Raw genomic sequence first — 26,592 nt, forward strand, 5'->3', positions numbered from 1 at the left:
CACTCAGAAATGGCAAACTCCACAGAACCACAGAAGCCCCAAAATACCAAGAAAAATAAGAAGAAAGGGGCGACTTTGGACACATTCTATGGAGCCAAAATACAAAATACAGAGCAGACAGAAGATAATATAAAAGAAAATGCTCCAAAACCTTCCAAAGGAAATGGAAACTCTCCACAAACCTATGAAGAATTTGAATCAGAAATGACCAAAAAGATGGAAGCCTTCTGGGAGGAAAAGTTGGAAATAATGCAAAAGAAATTCACGCATCTACAAAACCAGTTTGACCAAACTGTAAAAGAAAACCAGGCTTTAAAGGCCAGAATCAGGCAGCTGGAAGACAACGATCGTGTAAAAGAGCAAGAATCAATAAAGCAAAGCCAAAATACCAAGAAATTAGAAGAGAACATAAAATATCTCACCGACAAGGTGATAGATTTGGAAAATAGGGGGAGAAGGGATAATTTAAGAATAATTGGACTCCCAGAAAAGCCAGAAATAAACACCAAACTGGACATGGTGATACAAGATATAATCAAAGAAAATTGCCCAGAGATTCTAGAACAAGGGGGCAATACAGCCACTGACAGAGCTCACAGAACACCTTCTACACTAAACCCCCAAAAGACAACTCCCAGGAATGTAATTGCCAAATTCCAAAGCTATCAAACAAAAGAAAAAATCCTACAGGAAGCCAGAAAAAGACAATTTAGATATAAAGGAATGCCAATCAGGGTCACCCAAGACCTTGCAAGTTCTACTCTGAATGATCGTAAGGCATGGAACATGATCTTCAGAAAGGCAAGAGAGCTGGGTCTCCAACCAAGAATCAGCTACCCAGCAAAACTGACTATATACTTCCAAGGGAAAGTATGGGCATTCAACAAAATAGAAGACTTCCAACTTTTTGCAAAGAAAAGACCAGAGCTCTGTGGAAAGTTTGATACCGAAAATCAAAGAGCAAGGAATACCTGAAAAGGTAAATATTAAGGAAAGGGGAAAATGTTATCTTCTTCTTTTACTCAAACTCTCTTCTATAAGGACTACATTTATATCAACCTATGTATACTAACATGTGGGGAAAATGTAATGTATAAATAGGGGGTAAAGAAAGACCAAATAGAATAATCATTCTCACACAAAGATTCACATGGGAAGGGGAGGGGAAGAAAACTCCTATAAGAAGGAGAGGAAGAGAGGGGGGGGGGGTTACTTAAACCTCAATCTCAGGGAAATCAGCTCTGAGAGGGAAAAACATCCAGATCCATTGGGATCTTGAATTCTATCTTACCCAACAAGGGTAAGGAGAAGGGAAAACCAAGGGGGGGAGGGGGAGAGGGAGAACAAAAAGGGAGGGAAAGAGAGGGGGGGAGGGGGAGGGAAGAAAAAGGGAGGGACTAAAAAGGGAAACATCAAGGGAGGGGACAAGGGGGACTGTTTCAAAGTAAATCACTGGACTAAAAGGTAGAGCCGAAGAAGAAAAGGTTAGAATTAGGGAAGGCAATCAAAATGCCAGGGAGTCCACAAATGACAATCATAACTTTGAACGTGAATGGGATGAACTCACCCATAAAACGCAGATGAATAGCAGAATGGATTAGAATCCAAAACCCTACCATATGTTGTCTTCAAGAAACACACATGAGGCGGGTTGACACCCACAAGGTCAGAATTAAAGGATGGAGTAAGACCTTCTGGGCTTCAACTGATAGAAAGAAGGCAGGAGTGGTAATCATGATATCTGATAAAGCCAATGCAAAAATAGACCTGATCAAAAGGGATAGGGAAGGTAATTATATTTTGTTAAAAGGGACTATAGACAATGAGGAAATATCATTAATCAATATGTATGCACCAAATAATATAGCACCCAAATTTCTAATGGAGAAACTAGGAGAATTGAAGGAAGAAATAGACAATAAAACCATACTAGTGGGAGACTTAAACCAACCATTATCAAATTTAGATAAATCAAATCAAAAAATAAATAAGAAAGAGGTAAAAGAAGTGAATGAAATCTTAGAAAAATTAGAATTAATAGACATATGGAGAAAAAGAATCCTCACCTAAAAACTACCCCCAAAACAGAGGCACTGATTAAAAACAGTAATACTCTCTTCTTCCAAGCAGACATATTAAAGTAGTCCCCAGGTCTGTATTCACATAATAATAATAATAAATATGAATAAATGTATTTGGAGCTCATGATGATAATGGTAGTGGCAGGGATAGGGATGTGGGTGATAGGTAAGAGTATTAAAGAATCACTTCCTTCCTTCAAAGTCAAGCTTAGATACTAGTTCTCCAATTATCCCAACATTCATTCAGTGAACTTTCCTTCTTCTAATTTCTTTCAGAACTTGGAATCTCTATCCCTCACCTTATATACTCCATATATATTGCCATGGAGATCGTCTATTCTTTAAAAACCAAACCAAATCAAATCCTTACCATCCCAAGCCCTCTTGTGAGATGTATCTTGAATACCCCAAATGTATCCTCATCTGAAAACTCTCCCTAAAACACAGGCACTGACTAAAAACTAAAAACATTCTCCCTTCTTCCTGCAGACATATTAACCTAATTACGGTCTCTGCTTTTACAGATTCCACTCTGCCCTTCATTACCTGAGGCCAGCTTACTAAAACATGTATTCCACCAGTTACCAGCAACAAGAAGATGCCATTTCGTTGTCTTGTGTCCTGGTGGGGAGGGGGGTGGGGGAGAAGGAGAAGGGCAGGGGATCATTCACAGCAACAGGCTATTGTCAGTTTTCTTCCTATAAGCACAGAGCTGCTGCCCTTTCTAAGCTTCTTTTCCTCAAGGGAGCCAGTAGGTACTCGTCCAGGTAAACTATGGGGCCCAGGAGAGCTTTACTCTGAGTCAGGAAGTCCCAGCCCTAAGAGTCAATAGAAACTATTATTAGAAGCTACAGGAGACTTGCCTGCCTAGCCCTGAGCTTCGGCATCCCAGAATAAGAAGCCACCATCTATATTCTCATAGGGTTGTGATAAAAGGCTTGAGCATCCAACAGCCGGTAACCTTTTGAATAAATGACCAGGTACAATGGAGTTTTCAGGTTAATGCAAATCTTGTAAACTATATTCCAGTCTAGACAAAGTTCCTTTGGTTTCCAATATCTGTCATTCTTAATAAAATACGTTTAAGTAAAAGGGCTTATAATATCAACCTCAGACAATGATCTGCATCCACTGGTTTGCTTTTTCCTTTTATGATTTACTCTGTCCCTTTGTAGTATATAATGGAATCCTCACCGAAGGCCAAAGTCTAATGATTTATGTGAGAAGGATCCAGGGAAAGAGCAATGTATGATTGCAAGTCCCCATTTTCTTTGCAGGAGGATGCCTGCCTTAAATACCCCACTCCCCTTTAAATAAAAACCAGAAGACAACAGAAGATAGGTATCGAATGAAAAATGAATGAAAATGAAAATGGGTATCAAATGGAAATGAATAGGCTAACTGGACATTTCAGAAGGCTAAATTGTTTCATTTTATATAGGATTGTTGTGAGGATCAACTGAGATAGAAATAAGACTAAAGAACTGCAGTCTTATTTCTATCTCAGTTGATCAAGGTAACTGCTATGTATATCATTCCATTATGGCTGAGGAAATAGTGCCTGAGAAAAGTTCAGTGATTCTGCTGAAAGTCACATGAAGAGTAAATATTGACCTTAAATCTGGCACTCTACCCACTATGGCACAGTGAGAGGACAAGAAGGAGTGAATAACAGAATGAAATACTCTTCTATAATTATACAGTTGGCTCCTTTTACTTCCTTTTCTTTGGTAAGCAGCTCTTCTTCTGAAGGATGGGGACCATTGTAGAGCAGAATAAAGCCTGGAAATGAACTCTATCCTAATTTTTGCAGGGGAGATTTTTAAAAATATGCTGAATATTCTGATATTGAAACTGGGTTAGATTTGTACAGATCTTAGGCAAGGGAAATTATAGTTAATTCAAAGTTATTAAGCCAAGAAAGTTAAATTTACTTCCATGATAGGTTTTAAATCTAGTAATAAAAACTCTGATGTATTAAGTGGTATCTTGTTTCATGAGAAATGTCATGAATATTGAAGGCTACGGTGTTATATTTATTTGGTCTTTTCTTAAGAGGTCTTGGTTATTTGTTGCAAGAGCAGAATTAGAGATTGATGGAACTAGTGGTTTAGCCAAATGCTTTAACAATTTAGATTAAAGTTACAGAACATGGTTTGAATTCTAGCTTTTAATTCTGTCTAGAACTGAGCAGAAATCAGAGCAGAAAATGGGAGCCAGGACCATAGCCAAAATTTGGTTAAACAAAAGGGGTTTGGCATCAGACACCATAAGTTGGGAAGATTCAGCAATCAAGATCTGGAAACTCATTAAAGGTGAGGAAGGAGAAGTATAGGTAGACATAGACAAAACATTTGGGATCTAAGAGTTCAGGTAGCCAGGGTTAGGAAGCCAGATTACGGAGATTGGGGAAGGAAAAGGGCAAAGATCCCAGTAAATGGTCTATGAAATAATAATTTAGGAATTCAGAGTGTGCAATAACAGAATTCTAATACTTAAGCAAGGAGTGTAACTGGCATAGGATACCATCAGCAGTGGTAGAGCTTGATGTTGTGTAAAATATTTTCTGATAAAGGGGCTTTGTTTATATTTCCCAGCTCGGAATGCGAGCAGGTAGGAGTAAAAACCTCCCGCTGGAAATGTGGAGTGACATTCTCCAGGGCACATAGTAGATAGTTTTTCTGAATCCAAATCCAATACAGTTGCCCCCATTATATCACGGTTCACTTATTGTGGCTTCACTGTATCTTGGGTTTTTCAAGAAAAAATATCTATTGTGGGGTTTTCGTTATATTGTGGGACCAACCTCAGTGCTGTGTTCTGTATCCTGGACGCTGATTGGCTCAGTGTTTATAAAAATGTGGCAAAGGTTTATAGTAGAGTGAAAATGGTTTATAAAGCCTTAAAATATATATGCAAATAATAAAATAAATATAATGCCACCACTTTGCAGATTTTCCTGCAATATGTGAGGAGTCACTGTAATTAAAAAACAAACAAACAAAACTTTTTTTTTTATTACTTTCATTATGGTATAGATGGAGTGATTAACATTTTGGGGGAGGATATCATAAAGGCAAGATGTATGCTTAATACACTAGATTAAAGAATTTTGATCCCTAAATCCTAATACTCTCATAGGTCAGATCACCAGGATAGTAAAATGAAGTTTAATAAAAAAGAAAGATAAAGCATTAGAATCTCAGAGTTGGAACACAGTTCAGAGGCTGTCCAGTTCAATTTATGGCTGACCAAAAATTCTCTATTCAACATAAACAGAGGTCATCTAGCTTTTGTTTGAAGTCCTCCAGCTTAAATATTTCTCTTTGTTCACCCTCTGCTCCTGGTCTGTCTTCTGAGAAGGCAAAAAGGTCTAATATCCATTCCAAATTATACATTTGGGCACAAATACAGGATGGAAGAGGAATGAGTAGACAATAAGTGATATGAAAAAAGTGATTTTTTTAAAGATGGTGTAAGGTCAACATGAGATAACACTGTAATACAAAAGACAAAGTAAGAATTCAATCTCACATTTTAGGGAAAAAAAAGCACAGGTATCTCTTCCACATATTACTTTCCTCATGCCAGTTGATATTTCGTGGGTTGGCATAAGAAATTAAATGGCGATTTTAGAGAGTTTTGCACAAGCCACAGATGACACAGAAAAAGCTTAGAAACTATATAGCCTATGACCAAATACTTAACCCAAATTTTACAAGTTTTTACAGGTACTGTAAACACTCTATAAAAGAAAAAGAAAAAAATTCAGACTTTCTCTGGTATGAAAGGGCCAAAGAATTTTATGAATTTTCCAGATCACAGAGGCATGGTACCCCTAAATTCCACAATATGGAAGGGAAGCCTGTAGTAAGTTCAAGAACATTGGTAATAATGATAGTGAGAGGAATTAATAATGGCTTTAATCATCAGAGGAATAATTAGGGGACATGAGTTTCATCCTCATATATTGTAAGGGCTATTTGAAAGAGGAATTAGAAGCCCTCCTTTTATTTTTAACCTGACCATGAGGATGAGAAATATGAGAAGTAGGTGGAAGTTCTGATATATTTTGGCTTACTCTGAAGAATAACTTCATAGCATGAAGTTATTGAAAAGTGTAAAAATGGAATGAGTTGCCTTGGGATTTAGTGAATTCTATATCACTCAAGATATTACAGTTGGTACCAGAGTGATGACTTTTCTGGGCCACTATAGAAGATAATCCCACTTGGGTATAATTTGGATTTTTGATGTCCTTTCCAACTCTGAGATCCTGTCACTCTATGATTCTATATCCCTGCATCAGAAATGTGGGTTAAAGGGAAAGTTATCAGTGTCTGTTACAAAATTAAAAAAAAAAGTCTGTTGCTAAGACAACCCATTGAAATGGTGGGTAGAGAAACCTCCTGGCAACAGCATTGAAGTTTTCATCAATCAGACCTCAACAAAACCCACAAATTAGTTGTGCTAACGATGGTAAAATAAAACCTACAGACAAAAAGATCCCCACACCATTTCCACTTATAATTATTATCTCTCATCTTTCTCTCAGGGAAATTTAAAAAATAAATGAAGTCCAGGATTTGAATGTCATTTCAATTCTTTTCCCTGCTCTTCTCTATTGATGTTAAAAAGGAAGGAAGAAGCCAAAGGACAGGCAGTAATAGGAGAGGGAGAGAAAAAGTCTGCCCACTGGACAATGAGATGACCCCTAAGTGGTGAAGAATTGATTAGAATGTCACTTAATGTGAAGAAAGTACTTTTCTCTGAGGAGCCCAACCACTTTATAGAGTTTTTAATTATTCTCTGAAAGTAGATTCAGGTCTAATGACTATTTGACAAGGGAAGAAATAGGAGCTTTCTTTCCTCCTGAAAGGGTCTTGGATTACGCAAAAAAACAAACAAACAAAACAAACAAACAAACCAAAACCCAAATTCCAGTTTGCTGTGCTTCATCAGAACTGACTTCCTAATATTTTTGCCTTGACTTAAATCCTTATTCATTGAATCTCTATAGCCATTGCCCTTAAAAATTATTCTGAAATTAATAAATAAGCACTTCCCTGCATAAAGTAAAATATAAAAGGGATTATATTTGAAAGTAAAAGTCTCTATTCTGTACCTCTTGTTCTTGATTAAAAGCATACGATAAATTACAGTGGTGCTTCCTTATTCTTGCTTTCAGTTATTCAATGTCAATTATTCTAGAGGTCTCCCCAGGACAGAGGTCTCTTCTGCTCCCACTGTATTTCTATTTTTTTGGAGAGGGAAGATGCAGAGCTCTGAAATGTAGGGCAAGAGTGGTGAGAAAAGGCACAAATAAATGGAGTCAGCAGATCTTGCTTATAACATAATTCTTAGCCATCTAATTAGGTCTTGGACTGTATCCCCTACAGATAGAGAGCTCTATCGCACTTCCAAAACTCTTCTGTTTGTCCTGTGATCCCTTCTCAACTATCTTCTATACTCCTTTGTGAACTTTTATAAATGTTTCATTGGACATCTTTTTTGTTTGTGGCAAATCATTCTTGATATTCCCCTTTGCCACTTCCATTTTTAATTAGACTAAAAAAGATCACCTTGTAAAAATAATCATAATCAAGCAAAAGAAATCCACATAGTCATTAGGTTAAAAAAAATGCATGTCTACTCCAAGACCTTGAATCCAACACCTCTTTGACAGGAGGTAGGTAACACACTCTATCATAGGTCCTCTGGAGACATGGTTAGTCAGTGCTTTGAGCTAAATTCTTAAGATTAAACTTTCAAAGTTGTTTCTCTTTATAATCCCATGGTCATACATTGTTCTCCTGGTCCTGCTTACTTCACTCTGCATCAGTTTCTGCTTCTGAGGATTCTAGAAAATAGTCATCATTTTCTTACATTTGTAAAATAAGGGAAGAGAGATTCTGCTTTTAGGAGAGAAACCAGTCTCATGGAGAAATCAGCTAAGCAGCAGTGGAGAAGGGGTGAAGAGGATACTGAGGGTTCCAAAGGGGGAGAGAACTCTGAACCCAATTGACAGGATTACTTCCTGCCTGGGAGGTGGAGGAGAAAGGTGGATCTCCTGAAAGCTGAGAAAGAGCCCATTCATTTGAGACCTGTTTTCTCCACTAAGATGCTCAACTACAGCTATCTGAAATCCTCCAGAAGGATTGTGGATTTGGACTTTGACCAGAGCCATCTAGATCCTTCCCTGGGACATTATTATTCTCTCTCTCTCCCTTATTTGTCCCTTGACAAGTATAAGTACCTTTAAGGTTTAGTTAGTTTAAGAGTAGGGGCAAGAAAGCAGTTGGCAAAAAGGAGATGCCCAGGCTGAGAAGCCTTTTGCTTCCAGGCTCTGAAAGGCCAATCTGCAATAGGGGAAAATATTTTGGGCTTCCTTTTACCCATTTCCCACTTTTCTCCCTCCTACCTCTGCATTTCCTTTCCTACTTCAATCTCAATAAATCATTTGAAAATTAGGATTGTGGGTTTGGACCTGTCTCTAGATAATATAACAAAGGGAATTAGGATTTGAAATCATTGAGTCAATCCTGTCCTCTCCTGTGACCTCTCAAAAACCTGGGTTTGTCACACATCTCACCAAGAGAGGGTTTGATTTTCAGACTCCAGTGATTCAGTACCTTCTGCTCAAGGAAATTGTCATCGTCTCCTTGACAGTTGACTATTTCTAAACCCTTGGGGGCTGGCTGTTGATGTCTCTTGGGAGTTGGAAATCACAAAAGGGTCACCTTGTTCCACAAGGACAGTTCTGACCTCAAGGGCCTTAACTCCTCTGATACAGTCTCTTCATTGATTAAACTCCTTTCCTGTCTTCTGTCCTCCATCTCCCAAATAACATCCCTGTGGAGTTATGCCCTTTTCAAGGAGGCAGGACCTGGCTAATCTTGCCACAAGTAATGGAGAAGAAAAACCAATTTCTTCAGTCTTTTCCCCCCTCTCCTCTCCTCTCCTTCTTTCCTCTCATCCCCTCCATTACACAATTCAATAATATTTCTGTATATTCATTTATAACAATTAATTCAGCCATTTTCCCATTGATCAGCATTCCTCTAATTGCCACTTGTTAGGTTTTTCTTCTTTTTTCTTTTAATATTCTCTTTGGAATCAGGGTGTTTGTTTCACTTGTGACTATTACTTCCATAGTGTTATCCTGCCTTTTAACCACTGCCTCCCTATTCCTGATTATTTTCCTATTTAGTTTGCTGTATTTTTACATCTAGTTCTGTGTTCAACTCTTCTTTATAGAGTTTGGATAGAGTGAGTTTTTATCAGATGCTTATTACCACTATTTTTTCCATGTTCATACATCTCATATTACAAGTATAAGAAATGTCAAGATTCTCTCATTTCCCTCCTTTCTATACTAGTGTGTCATTTTTTCTCCATCCTCTTTCTTTCCCCTTTTAAAACTCTAGAAAAGAACAAGTACTCTACCACTCTGCCAGGTGCTCTGTTTTTCGTATTTAACTCCTTCAATATTTTTTGAAGACATGAATGTTCTAAATGGGCACTTAGTTTTTCTTCTATTAGAATCTTAGCCTTTCATAATCATATAGACCTTCTGAACTATTCAAAAACAATTCCCTTTATAAGTTTTTCATATGTCTTTTTTTTTTGAGCTTGCATTTCAATATTCCTACTCAGTATGTTTTTTTTCCATTGGAAATTCTTTAAAGTATTCTATTTCATTCAAGTTACATTTCTTCCTTGTAGGATTTTATTCATCTTTTCAGGGTAAGTTATTCTTGGTTTAAGCCATTAGATTTTTGTCTTTTGGAATAACTTATTTCAAGATCTTTCATTTATAATAGAGTCTGCTGGGTTTTGTGTGATCCTAGTTATGATTCTTTTAGAACTTTCTTTCTGGCTGCTTCATAAAAATTTTTTTTGTGGAAGTTTTAGATTTTAGCTATTACATTTCTGATATTTTTATCTTTTTAGTTTCCTTTAGGAGATAATAATTGTATTCTTTCTACTTTTTCATTTTGATCTCTGGTTCTAATAGACCTGGACAGTTTTTATTCAGCATTTTTTGAAATTTAGTGTCTAGACACCAGTTAAGAAATTGTGGTTTTCAAGGAATCAGTTGACTTATATGATCTCTTCTTGTCCAGGTTTCTAATTGTTTTGGACAACAGACAGCTTAGGTTTTTTTTTTTTCTACTTTTCAGTCTTTTAATTTTATTCTAACTTTTCCTATTGTCTTATGGAATCCTGATTTTAGTTTGTCCTATTCTCATTTTCAAGGAGTTACTTAAGTAAGGCCTACCACTTTCTGTTTAAATTTGTTTTCTTTCCAGGTCCTTCTTTTAGAGTTTTCTTTTCTTTTTACTTTTTTGATTCATTTTTGTTATGTATTCATATCATCCTTGTGGAAATTCTTGGTTTTTTTCTTTAAAACCTTGCTTGCAATTTTTAATAGGATTATACATTTCTTTTTGGTTTGATTTTTGGATATCTCTGGATTTATTAATGTTCTCTATAGTTGTCTGTCTCTTCTGTTTGAGCTGTCTCCAGCCATTGTTCTTGTATTAGGGTTTAGAACCAACGCCAGCCTCCTCTCATTGTTATGCTTTCTCTGATGGGCACCCCTTCTGGGTCTCTATTTTGGTCATGTGGTTACCCAAACAGACTTCCACCTCCTAGGATTAGGTTCCCTTCCAGAGAACCGGATTTTCAGGACCTTCTATGGCATTTATAGACAAAGAACTAGGGATGTGGGCCTGGAGTATCCTGTTTTGAACCCTACCTGTCACTGCTACTTCTGGTCCTTCATTCCTGGTACCTTCCCAAATCCCCTCTAACCATTCTGGGGCTTCCTTGAGAGAGTCTTTCACTTTTTCTATCTCTGGGTACAGAGCCTTGAAGGCTACTACTATTGCTGGTCATGTTGAATATAAGCTCTGTTATTTCTGATGATCCCCCTTTCCTATTGCCTATGAGCTTACAGCGGTCTTTTGTATAATTCTGGGGTGAAAAAAAGTCACTTACTTTGGTTTCCTTTGGATTTGTTGATGATTATTTGGTTTGGTATAACTTGTTTAGGAGGTGCATTTCTTCCCCTTTGATGGTGGTATCTGGAGGCTGTACGTGCTCCTTGCTCAGAAGGACTCTCCCACAGTTCTTTAGAGCATAATGCCAGCTATACCACCTACTCCCAGCTTTTTGATGAGTTAAAAATCTCCAGAATTTAGGACTCGAGGAAGAGATTTAGGGCAAAAAGCAAAAGTTAAAAACATTAGTGGAATCAAAAGTGACCTTTGGAAAGGTAGAATCAATATATCTGCTTCTTCTTACTAAAGGAGCAAATTTATTAAAGAATCCACTTTTCCAATAAAAATTTAAATTTATCTGAGCAATTTGAAGGTTATATGATGATCCAGACCAGGAGTTCTTAATATTTTTTGGTGTCATGGTCTGGTGAAGCTTAGGGACCCTTTCTCAGAATAATGTCTTTAAATGTCTAAAATAAAAATGAATACTAAAGAATTCTTATTAAAGGAATGAAAGAATATTTTGCCAGGGATTGCTTTGGGGAAGAAATCATATACTCTTATTCCAAACTGACTGAATCCCATTGATAAATGTTAATTATATTTAAGTTAATTATTATTTTATGATAATGATTTCATAAGAGCCTTTTAAAAAACATTACCTTCTATTTTAGAATTGATACAGAAGAACTATAAGGGGTAGGCAATTGAGGTTAAGTTTCTTGCACAGGGTCATGTAACTAGGAAGTATCTGAGGCTAGATTTGAATCCAGGTCCTTCTAATTGCAGCTTCAGCTCTCTAACCATTGTGATACCTAGCTATCCAGATTTTAAAAGATCTTGAAATACTCTTAAGACATCAGTTTATTGTCATCTGTATTATGAAGGACTATGCTTGACATGCTGACTTAGTGAGCTGCCAGAAAAAGGCAGTTATGCTGCCACTATCAGAATTGCAGCCATGGGATAGTATATTAAGTAAAGAATGACTTAGAGGGTTTATTCTATGTCAGTGGAGGAGGGACCAATGGCAGTGACTAGCACAGAATGGAATGAGAAGCTGGGCTGGTTGGTACATATAGGGGCAATCATAATAATACATAATCTGAGGGAATATATGTATGTGTATAATGTATATCTAGTACATGAGCCCCCATTAGTATGCTTCCTTCCAAGACTGGTAGTTGAGGATTATGTAGTCAATTGGACTTAAGTAGCTATTAGAAGGGGGATTCTTAGAAGGAATGAATTAAAGAGTAATTCAAAGGACCAAGCTGCTTCAATTGACAATACTTTTATGCTTATTATTATTATACTTATTAAAATATTATATTTTATACTTGTTATACTTATACTTATTTATACTTATTATATACTTATATACTTATAAGATTATATTCATAGTAAAATTATAAAATCTGCTCATAGTTATTTATTTTAAAATGCATCTACATAGATAGGAGTGATGGTAGTTAAAATAAAGTTATAAAAAGCTATTTTTAAAATTCCTATATGGTTGATCCTTCTGATGCAATGGTGATATAGCTGTACAGAGGTGCCCAAATTACAGCTCGTGGACCACATGCAGCCCCCTGAGGCCATTTATCCAGCCCCCACTGCACTTCCAGAAGGGGCATCTCTTTCATTGGTGGTCAGTGAGAGGAGCCCTGTATGTGGTGGTGTCGCTCACATACAGCACTACTTCCGGTGACATAATCCTTTGCATGGAGCCTTGTTCTGAGAGTAACTGAATGAGAACGAGGCGCTGCGCAAAGGATTATGGGGCTGCACAATGGAAGATGTCAGCTTGGTGAGCAATGACCTGGGGGAGGGGATTCTGCACTGTGTATACTGCTGCCTGGTATAGTAGTGGCCGTGCTGGGCCTGTGCAAGGTGTGAGAGGCCCATCCCAGCCAGTGCTGCAGCCTCCACTATCCCAGACTAGCGGTATACAGATTTGTTCATAGGTTTGTTTATTTTTTTATAGTCCATCCCTCTAATGGTTTGAGGGACAGTGAATTGGCCCCCTGTGTAAAAAGTTTGGGGATCCCTTCAAAAACCAGTGATATACCCTCGTATCAGTGCATACAATGAAAGTTGGGTTCAAACTATTTTTTTTTAAAACCCCTAACCTTCTGTCTTAGAATCAATACTGTGTATTGGCTCCAAGGCAGAAGAGTGGTAAGGGCTAGGCAATGGGGGTCAAGTGACTTTCCCAGGGTCACACAGCTAGGAAGTGTCTGAGGCCAGATTTGAACCCAGGATGTCTCATCTCCAGGCCTCCTCTCTATCCACTGAGCTACCCAGATGTCCCCTGGGTTCAAACTTTGAAAACACATGTAGCTAAGAGACAACTCACAATTCCTAATTATCAGAAGCCTCTTTATCCCCTTTGCAAAATATTGATGAGTTTCTCCTTAGGCATATTCATTGCTGCATTCTTTGGAGAACTATGAAATAATGTACAGTCATCTGTCATTAGCTCCTAATGCCAACATTGATGCCAGCCAGGATGTCCCAGTACATTAATACTATGAAATCTATAGAAAGTGAGGAACTCTAAAAGAGATCCAGAGGATCTCTTCAAGGCCCTTTGCAAACTTCTCCTCTGGAAGAAGTCTTGGAAGAGGAGGTAAAGCCAGAATAGAATGCCTCTCTCTCCCCCAATCCCAACTAACTTTCTCAGAATTTAATTAGAATAATCTCATTGAATTTTCCATTCTCTGAAATCCAAATTTCTGCCACGTGCCTGAATTTTCTGAGTTCTGAACTGGTCTTCCATTTCATAGATAACCCAAAGGGTAACCATAATGTATCCAAATATTATTGATGTCAACTTCATTTTCACACTTAAAGACTCTGATTGAATGATTGAAACTTGTTCTCATCTCTCTAAGGTATCAGGGGATTTTATTATTTGCTTTAAATAGGGTGGGATAATGTGATTGATTTGTGTAATTAATCCCTCATACTCTGCAATTTATATTAAGTGGTAGGGTAGATGGAACACTGTTTATTTCAAAATCTGCCTCAGATACTATATAACCCTAGGCAAGTGACAGACACTTATATTCTCTACAATTCATTTTCTCATCTATAAAATGAGGAAAACTATCCCACACCTGATTATTGTAGTAAACTGATTTACAAACCTTCAAAGGGCTATATAAATGTAAATTATAACTAGTTCCTACCACAGTCCTTTGAGGCAGATTAAAAGGGTATCTGAGGGAAGCTTTGCCCTGGCTTAGACAGTCTTTCCCCTCAGTGCTAATACCACTGATCCCTCAGAGGACCACTTCATCACTAGGAAAGGACAACTGCCAGGCAGACTAGAGATCAGGAGAGGGTGGGAAGGCCACCCTCACCACCATTAAGAAGGCACAAGGAACTTTGTCAAAGCAGGTTAAGCAGGAAGACTGGTCTGAAAGAATGGTGGGCTACTCTGTCAACCTATAGAAAGACATTTCAGGGCAATGGGCACTGTACTGGGCTGCCTTGGGGAGAAGGAAATTTTTCTGGTGACATAGACGTTCTCAGCAATAGCTACCTCTCAGTAACTCCATCCTGGGAAGAATAGGGAGTGATATTTTTTAGGCAGAGTAAGGTAGAGGAGGAAACTAAACCTTCAGTTCTCCCTAGACAGTACAAGGCTTCCTGGGGATAACTCTACTCAGGGATTTTTTTCTTTCCCTAAAAACTTTGCCCTCCACAGCTATTCAAACCTTCCAAAGGGGAATAACAAAATTTGGAGTGAAGGGTTAATGGATGAATCCAGGACCAGGATGTACCTAGAAAGATACAGGTGATCTTCTCTCCCTAGTAAACTGATTGTTCCTAGTTATGAGATTGGGGTGGGGGGGGAGATGGAGGGTGCTCAGGAGGAGATTGCCTCTTTACCCCTTCCAGAGACTGAAAGAGCAGTGGTGTTAGGAATCATGATTCTTGGTATGAGTCCCAAGTTTAAGCCTGTTACTTCTCCTAGAAAATGAGGTAGTTGGTCAAGGTAGTTTCAGAGTTGGTCCCTTTCAGTTCTAACCATTTGAGAATCTAGGTTATTTGAATCCCATTTGACTTCATTTCAGCATCAGTTGAACAAGTGATCTCTTTTGACCTTATGTAAGTCATCTCCCGCTCTTCCATCCAGTCCTTAGTTTTCTTCCAGAAAATGTGACAGCAAATGATCCCCAGAGTCTTTTTCAGACTTAAAATGATACTCTTGGGTTATTTCCAGGGGTATGCTTCAAACCCTCTTTTAGTCTCCACTCCCAAAGCATCAAAATATCTACTATAAGGATTATCAATCTATGGCTAATATGACAGTTAAAGAAAATAATAAATGTTGGAGGGGATGTTGCAAAATTGGGACACTAATACACTGCTGGTGGAGTTGTGAAGTGAACCAACCATCCTGGAAGGCAATTTGGAATCATGCCCAAAGGCTTTAAAAGATTGCATACCCTTTCATCTAGCAATACCACTACTAGGTTTGTACCCCACAGAGATATGGGTAAATACTTGTACAAAAATATTCATAGCTGTACTCTTTGTGATGGGAAAAAATTGAGAAATGAGGGGATGTCCCTCTATTGGGGAATGGCTGAACAAATTGTGATATATGATGGTGATGGAATACTACTGTGCAATATGGGACGATAAACTGCTTGATTTCCATACAATCTGGAAAGACCTCCATGAACTGATGTGGAGTGAAATGAGTGGAACCAGGGGAACATCGTTCACAGACACTGAAACATTGTGGGACGATTATATGTAATTGACTTTGCTACTAACAGCTATGCAATGATCCATGACAATCCCGAGAGACTTATGAGAAAGAATAATAACTGTTGGGATAGAAACGCAGAAGGAAGACATTTGACTTATCGCTTGTTTATATGGAGATAGAATGTGGGGTTTTGGTTTTTAAAAGATTACTTTATTACAAACAGGAAAAATATGGAAATAGGTTTGATTGATAATACATGTATAACCCAGTGGAATTGTTTGTTGGCTCTGGGAGGGGAGAGGAAAAAGACATGAATAATATAACTATGTGTAGCAGTCCGCCCCCTAGCTATGGGCAAGGGGAACAGTCAGTCTTGGGCATGCTCAGTAGTGCTCATGGCTGGGAAGGCCTCTGACCCTTGACCCCAGCTTCTCCCAGGTTAGGCGGGAAAACGGGTTTCTTTGTTCTCCCCTGGTTAAGAGAAACCACACCTATGCCTTGTCATTAACCAATTAGGGTCATCCCTATGTACTGTGTATATTTGCATATCAAAAACTATATTTAGCCCAGCAAGCTCCGCCTTCTCTCTCTCTGCTCTCTCCTTCTCTTTCAGGATACCTGATGGCTGTCCTTGCAGCCATCTTTAATCTTTCTCTATTCACCTCTCTGACCTGTGTGGTATGGATCTCAGGACTGGAAAAGCCTACGCAATGGTCCTTTGATCAGAGCTTAGCTGTGGCTCATTGATAATTAATAAAGACTCATTCTGACCACCTCATATCTCTAATAGGACTCCGTCACTCCCCTCGTGGTATCAAATACTTCTATCCTGTCTCTATCTTCCTACCTTGTGGCTTCTCTCCCCTCTGAGAGAGCTACACTATGGAAAAATACTTAAATTCAAAATAAAGAATTATCAATCTACCCTCACCCACTAATAATTAGGATTCTTCCATACCAAGTATTCCAAGTATGAATTAGCACCTATTTATAAAGAATTATTCATTGTAACAAGTCATTTTCAAATAGTCTCCTTTTTATGGAAGAAAGAGGATAATATTCCTTGCAGAAGCCTCATAGGATCCTGAAGTCTTTATCTCTCACGTAGAACAATTTGCACCCACAAAAACAAACCTTAGTGAGGCTGCCTCTCATGTCACTTGCTTGACTTGTGCTGCTCACCCCAGGCACGAAAATGCCAATCATGTCTCTGACTGAACCATCTGTGGCCACTTCTCCCAGAACAAGTCATTTTCTTTTTCTAAAATTATTTTTTAATTTTATTCTGAATTTAACAAACATGAAACTACAGGTGTCTATTATGTACAGATTATTTTTTAAATGGTTCATTATAGATCTGAACCCTGCCTTTTCACTGACATACTTGCTTTTAAACTAGATGGTTCTATCAAAGCAGAGCCAGAACTTGAGCTTTTCCTCAGGGAAAAGGAACAAAAATGGGCCAGTCACTCCTTCGAGTTGGTCTCAAATTGTCCATGACTCTTTTTTTGAGGAATTATTGACATTCTTCAACCTGGTCAACTCAATTCAGCACATTCAACACCAATAGTATTAGTCTACATTTACATATACCCTTTTATAAATACCAGTCCTTATATAAGTCCAGTGAATTGCCAAGTCTTGCCAATTCTCATTCCAGAGCATCTCTCTCATCAGCCCTCCCTTCTTCCCTCACATGGCCATCCACTCCATTTCAGGCCCTTATCACTGTTTTCCTTTGGATTGCTGCATATAGCTCCTAAATGTTTTCTCTGTCTCAGGTATCTCTCCTATCTAATCCATCTTGCAGACATTTCTATCCAAAGTGATCTTCTTAAAGTATGTGTCTGTCCATGTCACTCCCTTAATCAATAAACCTCAGGAGCTCCATAATGCCTCTAGGATCACATATAAATTCCTTTTTGGCATTTAGAGTCCTTTACCAGCTGGTTCCAATCTATTTTGCCAGTCTTAGTATATAGAATTACCCTTTATGGACCAGCCAAAAGAACTTTCTAATTGTTTCTACAAAGATAACATTCTGGGTCCTGATTTTGTACATGGAACATCCCCATATTGGCACTGCTACGTGATGTAGAGGATAGAATGCTGAACCTGAGTCAGAAAGTCCCGAGTTAAAATTCAGCCTCAGACACTTACTAGCTGTATGACCTGGGCAAGTCACTTAAGTTCTCTTTACCTTAATTTTCCATCTGTAAAATGAGAATAATACCTACCTTCCAGGATTGTTAAGTATCAAATTAGACAATAATTGTAAAGAGCTGAGCACATAATAAAAGTGCTATATGAATGCGTTATTATTTTAATATTCTCAGCTTCTATATATCTCCAGTTTTTTTCAAAGCTTATTTCAAAGGCCATTTTCTGAGGCCCCCTCCACAAATTTCCTTGTATTTATTTTGTCTACATTTTGTATTTATTTATATGTATATGTGTCTCCCCTGATTAAATATATAATCCTTGCTTGAGGTCATGGACTTTAATTTCTTTCTTTGGATCCCCAGTACCTATCATAATATCTGGCATATGGTAGGCATTTAATAAAGGCTTATTGATTGACTTATGTTTTACAAAGTCATTTCCTCACAATGACCACATGTGGCAGGTAGTACAATTACAATTACTCACATTTTACATCCTGGGAAACATTCTGTGGGGAAAAGTGAATGGTCAGACACAATCACTGTGCCCGTTCTGCATGCAAAAAACATTGTGAGTGATAGAAAGAAGGCACTATTTCTTGCTCTTGCAAACCTCCCGATTTAATAAATGAGATATACAGTAACTATTATGACATTAAATATCCAAGCACAGTGGGAGAGGTGTATAGTGCTGGGTAGTTTTGGGGAAAGAGAAATGACTTGTGTAGAGTGGCAATGACTGACTTTCAAGAGGAGATGGGATTTGAGTTCAGTCTTTGATGAACTGGAATCAGCTAGGCAGAAATGGGAGAAAAGGCATTACATAGAAGGGGATAATAAAAACCACAAAGACAAGAAGAAGGTTGAGGGATTAAATGGTCAAATTTGAATGAAGGTGAATTTGGGGAGATCAGGTTGGAAAAGTAGGGTGGGTGAAATTGTGGATGACTTGAATATCTGGTTAGAATTGATCTTCTAGTCTTATATTTTTCTAAGGCATAAAAATCCTTTGAGGTAGAGTGGGGGTAGGGGTGGGGGTTTCTATTCTATTCTTGGCAACCAAGCTAATTTCTTTCTGGCTGCTTTGACTGATCATTGCACTTTCATAATAAAAAGAATGCAAAGACCTTCTCTCCGTGGTCCTGATGAGATAGCTATTCAGCAAAATTCAGCAAAATAATGTTCTTGGATGTTTGATATATAACCACTGAAACAAAATGCAACCTTCTGATATCCAAAGACTGGATTATTCTGGCCTTAAAAAACACACTGCTTGACAACATGCCATGGTAAACCATAATCCAACTCCAAGACAATGACCTTTAAAGGTCAATGGAGCATCTATTTATCCATGTCAGGGAAACAGCTTGGCATCTTTTAGAAATGATTCCCATCATTCACCATAGAGCATAGATTATAAACAAAACACAACACAACGCGGCCTTGTTGGGGGAGGAGAGAAGAGTAATGGAAGATCTAGAGTTTGGAGATGGTCGAAAAATATTTAACTTTTTTGAAAGGGCTCCTAAGATTCCTGAAGCTGGTTAGGGTTGTGCATGTTGAAAGAGAGTAATAATATTCTAGCTAGTCAAAGGCAAGATAAAAATGGTTTACAAAAATATGTCCCAGTTCACCAAAGAAACTTTAAAATGGTACCCAGTTATCAATTTGACTTTACTCTTATTCTGAATTAAAACTTGATCACCTTGAAGTTTTCTTTTTGGAACTTACTATACATTAAATTTGTATAGAAGGACCTGACACAATGCCCTGCTCTGTCACCTTAAGACAGTTACTTCATTTTTGAACCTCAGTGTAAAATGTGGGGATTTTACTATGGTAGTCAGACAACAAGCATTTAGGCACCTACTCTGGGTTAGGCACCTTGGTGAGGGCTGGAAATTCAAATAAAGGAAAAAAAATCCCTCTTCTCAAGGAATTCACTGTATAAAGGGGAGACAACATGTGAACAATTATATACAATGTACATAAAAGGATAAGCTGGAGATAATCAATAGTGGGTGAGAGTTAGCATGATAAGAGTCAGGAAAGGCTTCTTTCAGATGATAGGATATTAGCAGGACTTAAAAGAAGTCAAGAATTCAGGAGATAGAAATGAGGAGGAAGATCATTCCAGTCCTGGGGGCATAACCAGTGAAAATGGTTAGAGCTGAGAGGTCAAGTATCTAATGGAGGGAACAGTTAGGAAATCAATAGCCCTAGTTTGAAGAGTACTTGGGGAGAGTAAGGTCTGACAAAACAGAAGAGGTTGGAGGGGGCCACCCACCCTACTTTTCCAACCTGATCTCCCCAAATTCACCTTCATTCTTCAGACAAAGGTGACCACTTAATCCCTCAGCCTTCTTCTTGTCTCTGTGGTTTTTACTATCCCCTTCTTTGTAATGCCTTTTCTCCCATTTCTGCCTAGCTGATTCCAGTTCATCAAAGACTTGAATTGTCAAACAGGATTTTCTACTTGATTTTAGAGGTAAAAGGAAGCCATTGAAACTTATTGAATAAGTTGTAGATGATTTGAGAAGAGATGTGAAATGACAGCTGGAATAGATGGAACAAGTGGGAGTTTTTTGAGGATGGGGGAGATATGGCTATATTTAGAGATAGTAGGGCAATAGTCAGTAGACAGCGAACAAATGAAAATTAACAAGAGTTGGGGATGATATATCGTGGAGAAGACATAATGGATGTAATGCATATAACATGTTTTGCCTTGGCAAGGAGAAGTCCCACTTCTTCTTGTAAGATGGGGATGTAGGAGGAGATAGTGGCAGGAGAGAGGCGAGTGATAAGGAAATAAGTAGGAGGGGAGAAGTGGGAGCTCTTAAAGAATGGCCTCAATTTTTTCATCGAAATAGGGGGTCATATTCTCAGCTGAAAACAGATTTAGGAGGTGGAGTTATGGGAGTTTTGAAGAAGAATGTGATAGACTGTGGGACCATAACAGCCATTTCTTCCAATCCCTACCAAAACTAACAAGCCTCTCCCCCCTTCCCCCAGCACCTGTCCAAGCCTGGACAGAATCTAGCCAGCAACACCTGGCAGAACAACAGGACTTTTCTTTCAGGCCTGGACAAATGACCTCTTGCATCACTAACCATCAACTTGGGAATTTTCCCCCCCACCTCAGAGATGAGATTCCCTCCCAACCCCCTGCTTTCGGGTCATCCAATGAGGTTAGCCCAAGTAAGCTCACCTGAACCAATAGAGGTAGAGGTAGTCCAGGTCACCTCATCCCTAACAACAATCCTATAAGAGGCTGGACCCATCTCCACTCAGGCGCAGGTTAGGCAGCCATGGTCTAGTAGAATGGAAAGGTTTTGAAAAGTCTCTGTGGTGGGGCTATGTAGGTGGCTCAGTGGATTGAGAGCCAGACCTAGAGATGGGTTCAAATCTGGCCTCAGACACTTCCTAGCTATGTGATCCTAGGCAAGTCACTGAACCCCAGTGGAACCAAAACATAGTATTGCTTTTAAGACAAAAGGTAAGAGGTTTTTTAAAAAAGATAGCCTCTGAGGTGTAATGGGAAAAGGACAGAGATAGGATAAGATTTAAGAGAAATGGAAGGCTGTCTTTAAGGCACATACTAGGAACTCAAGGGGAAGGATTTTAGTAGGCAGAAAGCAGAGGAGGAACAATTTGGAAGTAACAACTGCTAGAATTGTGACTTCCTGTACGTGGCTGGACTTATTTCTATCCCGAAGGGTGGAGGAAAGGTGAGCTGGTTGGAGCTCATATACCTCAACCTGACTTTGAATAAGGGATAAACCCCTAAATCATCTTTGGAGGTACTCTAGTTGACTAGGAAACATCTAGAAAAGGATCTGGCTATACCTGCTGTGCTTTCCAGAAGGTTTTTATCTAAAAATCCTGTCAGATTGGCTTTGAGGTTTTACCTTAGGGGTCAGACCCTGGGGTGAACTTAGCCATTTGAGATCAATAATAAAGGTTTTTGGAGGGAGCTTTTGAAATAAATCTAACCAACCACTGAGTGTCATAGATAGGTAGCTTAGTCAGCTTTTGGGGAGCACCTAGATAGAAATAGGGAGCTGGTTAATTAGCCAGAAGACCTGAAGGCTCCCTCTTACAAGGGATGTAGAGGATTGTGGGGGACAAACTAGATCCCTTAGAGTTAGGGACCCCTTGTTCTCATCCTCAGTTGGTATTCCCTCTTATAATAAAAGAAATTCTGTTTTATATATATATATCAATTCTTTCCAAGCCATTTGCACAACTGACCCAGTGAGAGAAAGTGATTCTGTTTCACTCTCTCTAATAGGAGGTTAGAATACCTGGAGATCACAGCTGGGTATTCAGGGGAATCTCTAAGTGGAAAGTACTCTATCCATTGTGGGTCTGGGTCTCTGCATTATATCTTTTTTCTAGTGGTTAGTTGGATAGAATCATTTAAGGAAGCATAAAAGGATTGCCTTGCTATAGTGAGAGCCTAGTTGAAATTACATAACAAATTTGTAAGGGACCCATTTAGAAGTTTCATGATTCTCTCCAAGTATGTTCCACCAACAGCATATGAATAGGAGCAAAGGTAGCGGGTGATGGTAATTAATCAAGGTTGGGGTTCAGCAGGACAAGTTTGGCAATAGGATAAAGAGGTAAGGGCCTCAAGAGGATAGTGTGGCTCACTAAGGAGTCAAGATGGGAAAGGAAGGAGAATAGAGACAGTATAGGGGAGAGAGCTGCAGATGTTCTAGGAAAAAAACAACTGTGGTTTTTAGAGATTGGAAATCAAAGGGAGAATGAAACAAAGGTTTGGGGGTTTGAGGTAGAGGGATCCTTCTGCTATAAATGTTTCTAGGATCTATTCTGTGCTCTGCCTTGTATTATATGTTTTAGAGATACAGTAGAAATAATAATAATAATTAATATACCATGTATAGTACTATACGCTTTGCAAAGGTCCTTATTGTGAGCATGTGTACAAATCTACAAACATGCATACAGCATATGGAACCTATGTGTGTAAACATGTAAGTGTGTATATATTCATGTATACTTACACACTCTCCCTATATGTAAACACATACATAATTTCATTTGACACAACAATCCTGTGAAATAAAATCCATTATAGTCTTCATTTTACAGATGAGAAAACCGAGCCCCAGAAAGGTCAAGAGATTTGCCCAGTCATCTAATTAATAAGTATGAGGCAACATTTGAATCTAGGTCTTCTTGACTCCAGTTTCTAACCATCTATAGGATGCTGCCTCCCTAATATAAATTGAAATACAAGGCAAAACACACCTAAAGCACAGTCTCTCCTATCATAGAATTTACAGTTCTACGGAAGATGACAAGATAAAATATACAAAGAGAGGAAACAAGATAACAATGTAAGACAGCAGCTAAATACCCAAATATATGGTATAGATCCTCAGTTCTCACAGGACCCAGGAAAGGCAATTTTCCTTTGTAGTCAATTGCAATTTTTATATCAGTGACTTAATAAGGAAACTACCAATTTAGGAAGGTTCCTTTTTGTTTTCAATGGAGACAAATTGCTCTCCCTTCCATATATTTGTGTGTATGTGAAAGAATCAGTTGGTTGTCAGCATGTGGCTTCTACCTAATATTTGAAGACTGTATTTACTCAGCTTAAGGGGAAGTGATAATCTGACAATATAATCAATATTGACAGCCAGAATGGAGGATTTGGAGTCCAAGGCTGATGTCTTCTCCAAGCCATTTTATGAAAAGATTTTTCCATATTATCATGTTCACTTGGGCAAGGCATGGATAAGTGCAGAAATAGTTTAAAGCACCCGCAACTTGATGAAGAGAAAAGGCTGTCTCTGGTATTCTAGATGGCAAGTGAACAAGAAGCTGAAAGAGGAACCACACAGGACAAAAAGCCTTACCCATTGTGAAGGTATCAGTCCAAAAGGGACAAGAAAGCCAGAGAGATCTAAGATCTGGATGCAAACATCAAAGGCTGTGAGAAATCAAGCCAGATAATGTGGGCTGTTTCCTAAGAGTTTGAAGGGATGAAGATCATGGCTTCTTAGATTCTTCATTTGGTTTTCAATGTTTTAACTCTAATATTAAGAGGGTTCCTCCCCCTATCCCAACCCTACACCTATGATTTTATTGGTAGGGAAGCCTCAGTGAGAAGACTCCCTCTTTCAATATAGACTGGAAATTGTTCTAAACCTCTAGTTTTGTACAGTTCCCTGGGGCTGGGTCCCACAGCCAGTATATATATGAGGCAGGAAACAATTCAGGTCTTCCCATTTCTAGGACAGTTTTCTATCCCACTGTGCTTCATTGCCTCAATTATTACAAAAGGCCTTAATCTCAAAGGAGAAAGGAAAGAAAACAAAGGTTAATTGGTTCTAAACCTCCAAACCATTTTTTTGGTAATTCAATTAGGTAAAGTTACAATGCAAAAAAAAAAAGTTGAAATTATTTATACAATGGGTTTTTTTTAAAAGGACTGAAAAGCATTTGAATCATCATTTTAAAAACTCTGGATTACTCTGTCCCTATTAACTAATTCAAGGACTGTGTTTCAGCTATAATGAATCTGTCAGTGAAGTAATTTCAATATGATTCTCCCAATAGACATTTTTCATGGGTTCAATGATCATTTGATAATAAAGCAATCATATTTCATCCTATGAAGCCTAATTAATTCAAAAATCAGAAAACATGCATTTAGAAGTTAACCAGAGTCAAAATATCCCTTTTTCAAAACAAAAATTAAAAATCAACAGACCATCTGACCAACTAGAGTTGCTTTGAATTATATGTGATTTAACTAAATTTCATTATATGTAGGATAGAGACCACTCCTTTCCAGCTGATTCTCTTTTTAATAAATGAGGAAGTCAAAGTCCAAAGAGACATACTCAATTAACATACAAGAAACTAATACCAGAGCAAGGACTAGATTATTGCTTTCTGTTTATATTTGGGACAGTCTTTTGAGTATATACAGTAAAATAACCTTCCATTGTTGGCACCCAACAATGAAGACAGGATAGTATACTGGCAAAATGGCTGGATTTGGAGGAAGAGGACTTGGGTTCAGTTTCTGATTCTTCTATAGGCTAGCCTAATGACCCGAGACAGGTAATTTTGTCTCTAGTAGCCTCAGTTTCCTCATCCATATGAAGTAAAAGTTGGGTTAAATGATGACTTCTATCTCTATAACAATAATCCAATGATTTCCTACATACACACATACACACACACAGAAACATAAACAAACTACCTTACCTGTCTTGTCTTTCCCTCCTCCCCCACTAAACATTCTTGTCTTAAGAGCTGTCCTTGAGTTTGTACCATTCCAAATAAACAGACTTAAAGCTAAGGCAGTAGTTTGACTAAATTCTTTTAAGGAAAATCTGAATTGAAGTGATATAATATGGATAAGTGGTTGAACTTTCTCCCTCTACCCTTGGGACCTAAGGATTATCCACAGCCCTGTCATTTTATTGATATTCCAAGAAGCTGAATGTATGCCTTGATAAGAGTCCCACACCTAACAAATATCAGATGTAGGATCTGAACTGCAGTTAAGTGTATTATTCTGTACACTATCCCATGCTGCCCCTCTAGAGAATGACTTAGCTAAAGCAAGTCAATGAAAAAAGGTGAAGGGGAAGACAAAAGTAGGCTAGGATGGATTGAGAGGAGGTCACAGAAAAATATGACCCTAGAACTGGAAATGGCAATAGAGATAAGGTAGTCCAAATCCTTTGTTTTATAGATGAGGAAATCAAGGTAATGAATGGTAAAGAGACTTGCCCAAGCAAATAAAAGCAGAGACTTTTTGGAGAAGTGGGAAGACAGATAAAGGCCACTTGCATATTTGCATATTAGCAGGATCTTTTTAGTAACAAATTCACCTGGGTATTTTAATGAAGAAAATCAATATATAAATTTAAATTAAAAAAACTTCAAATGACAATCTCTTCTAATCTGGGCTCTGAGCCTTCATTCTAATCTACTAAAAATAATTAAATATCCTAGTTATTATTCTTAGTAAATCAGATTGTATTGGTGGGAAATATTAGTTAACCACTGTTTTATCCCCACTCTCCTCGGTCCCATTTTTATTTTTTAATTTACCAAATCCTTCTTTCTGTTTGAATATCTTCTTCACAGTGTGGCAGGCAGAGCCATCTCCCAGGCACACGCCGCAACGGTCTTCAGTGGCATTGGAATCAATTTCATAGTCACAGCCAACCATCTGAAGAGAAAGAGAATTTCCAAACAAGTGAGTCACCCATCAGGAACTGTACTGAGCCTTTGACTCTATGTTCTCCTAAAGTTCTTTTTCACTTCACTATTACATAACATTTGGGGCTACAATAAGAGCTCTTGTGATGGTAACAAGAGAAACTGGTGACATTTACAGTAATATAAAAGGGAACATCAGTCAGTCAGTTAGTGTGCTTACTAACTTTGCAGCGAGTGCTGTAAATACTAGTATGTGTGGTATGCTGGCTGGGGCTGCTCTATACTGACCAGCAGGAACCTCTTGATTCAAATAGCCATGGAACTTGTACCAAGGCTCCTGGATGTGCCCTGGCTCCTACCAGAGTGATCCAAACCTGGGTCCCTTCTCTTTCTGT

General features: G+C 38.3%; 1 protein-coding gene and 1 non-coding gene across 2 annotated transcripts in view; one reads left to right on the plus strand and one right to left on the minus strand.

Annotated features, from left to right (window-relative positions):
* Window positions 1-26,592, minus strand: part of ADAMTS12 (ADAM metallopeptidase with thrombospondin type 1 motif 12) — a 563,652-nt gene that overhangs the window by 121,605 nt on the left and 415,455 nt on the right. Inside the window, exon 14 of the mRNA XM_003340624.4 lies at window positions 26,087-26,207. Coding sequence (XP_003340672.2) covers window positions 26,087-26,207 — 121 coding nt within the window. The remainder of the gene's footprint in view (window positions 1-26,086; window positions 26,208-26,592) is intronic.
* MIR12297E-3 (microRNA mir-12297e-3) lies at window positions 12,804-12,863 on the plus strand. Its single transcript, NR_162885.1, has one exon. It is a non-coding gene; the product is annotated as a microRNA mir-12297e-3 (primary transcript).

This window comes from Monodelphis domestica, chromosome 3 (assembly GCF_027887165.1).
Source record: "Monodelphis domestica isolate mMonDom1 chromosome 3, mMonDom1.pri, whole genome shotgun sequence".
NCBI lineage: Eukaryota > Metazoa > Chordata > Mammalia > Didelphimorphia > Didelphidae > Monodelphis > Monodelphis domestica.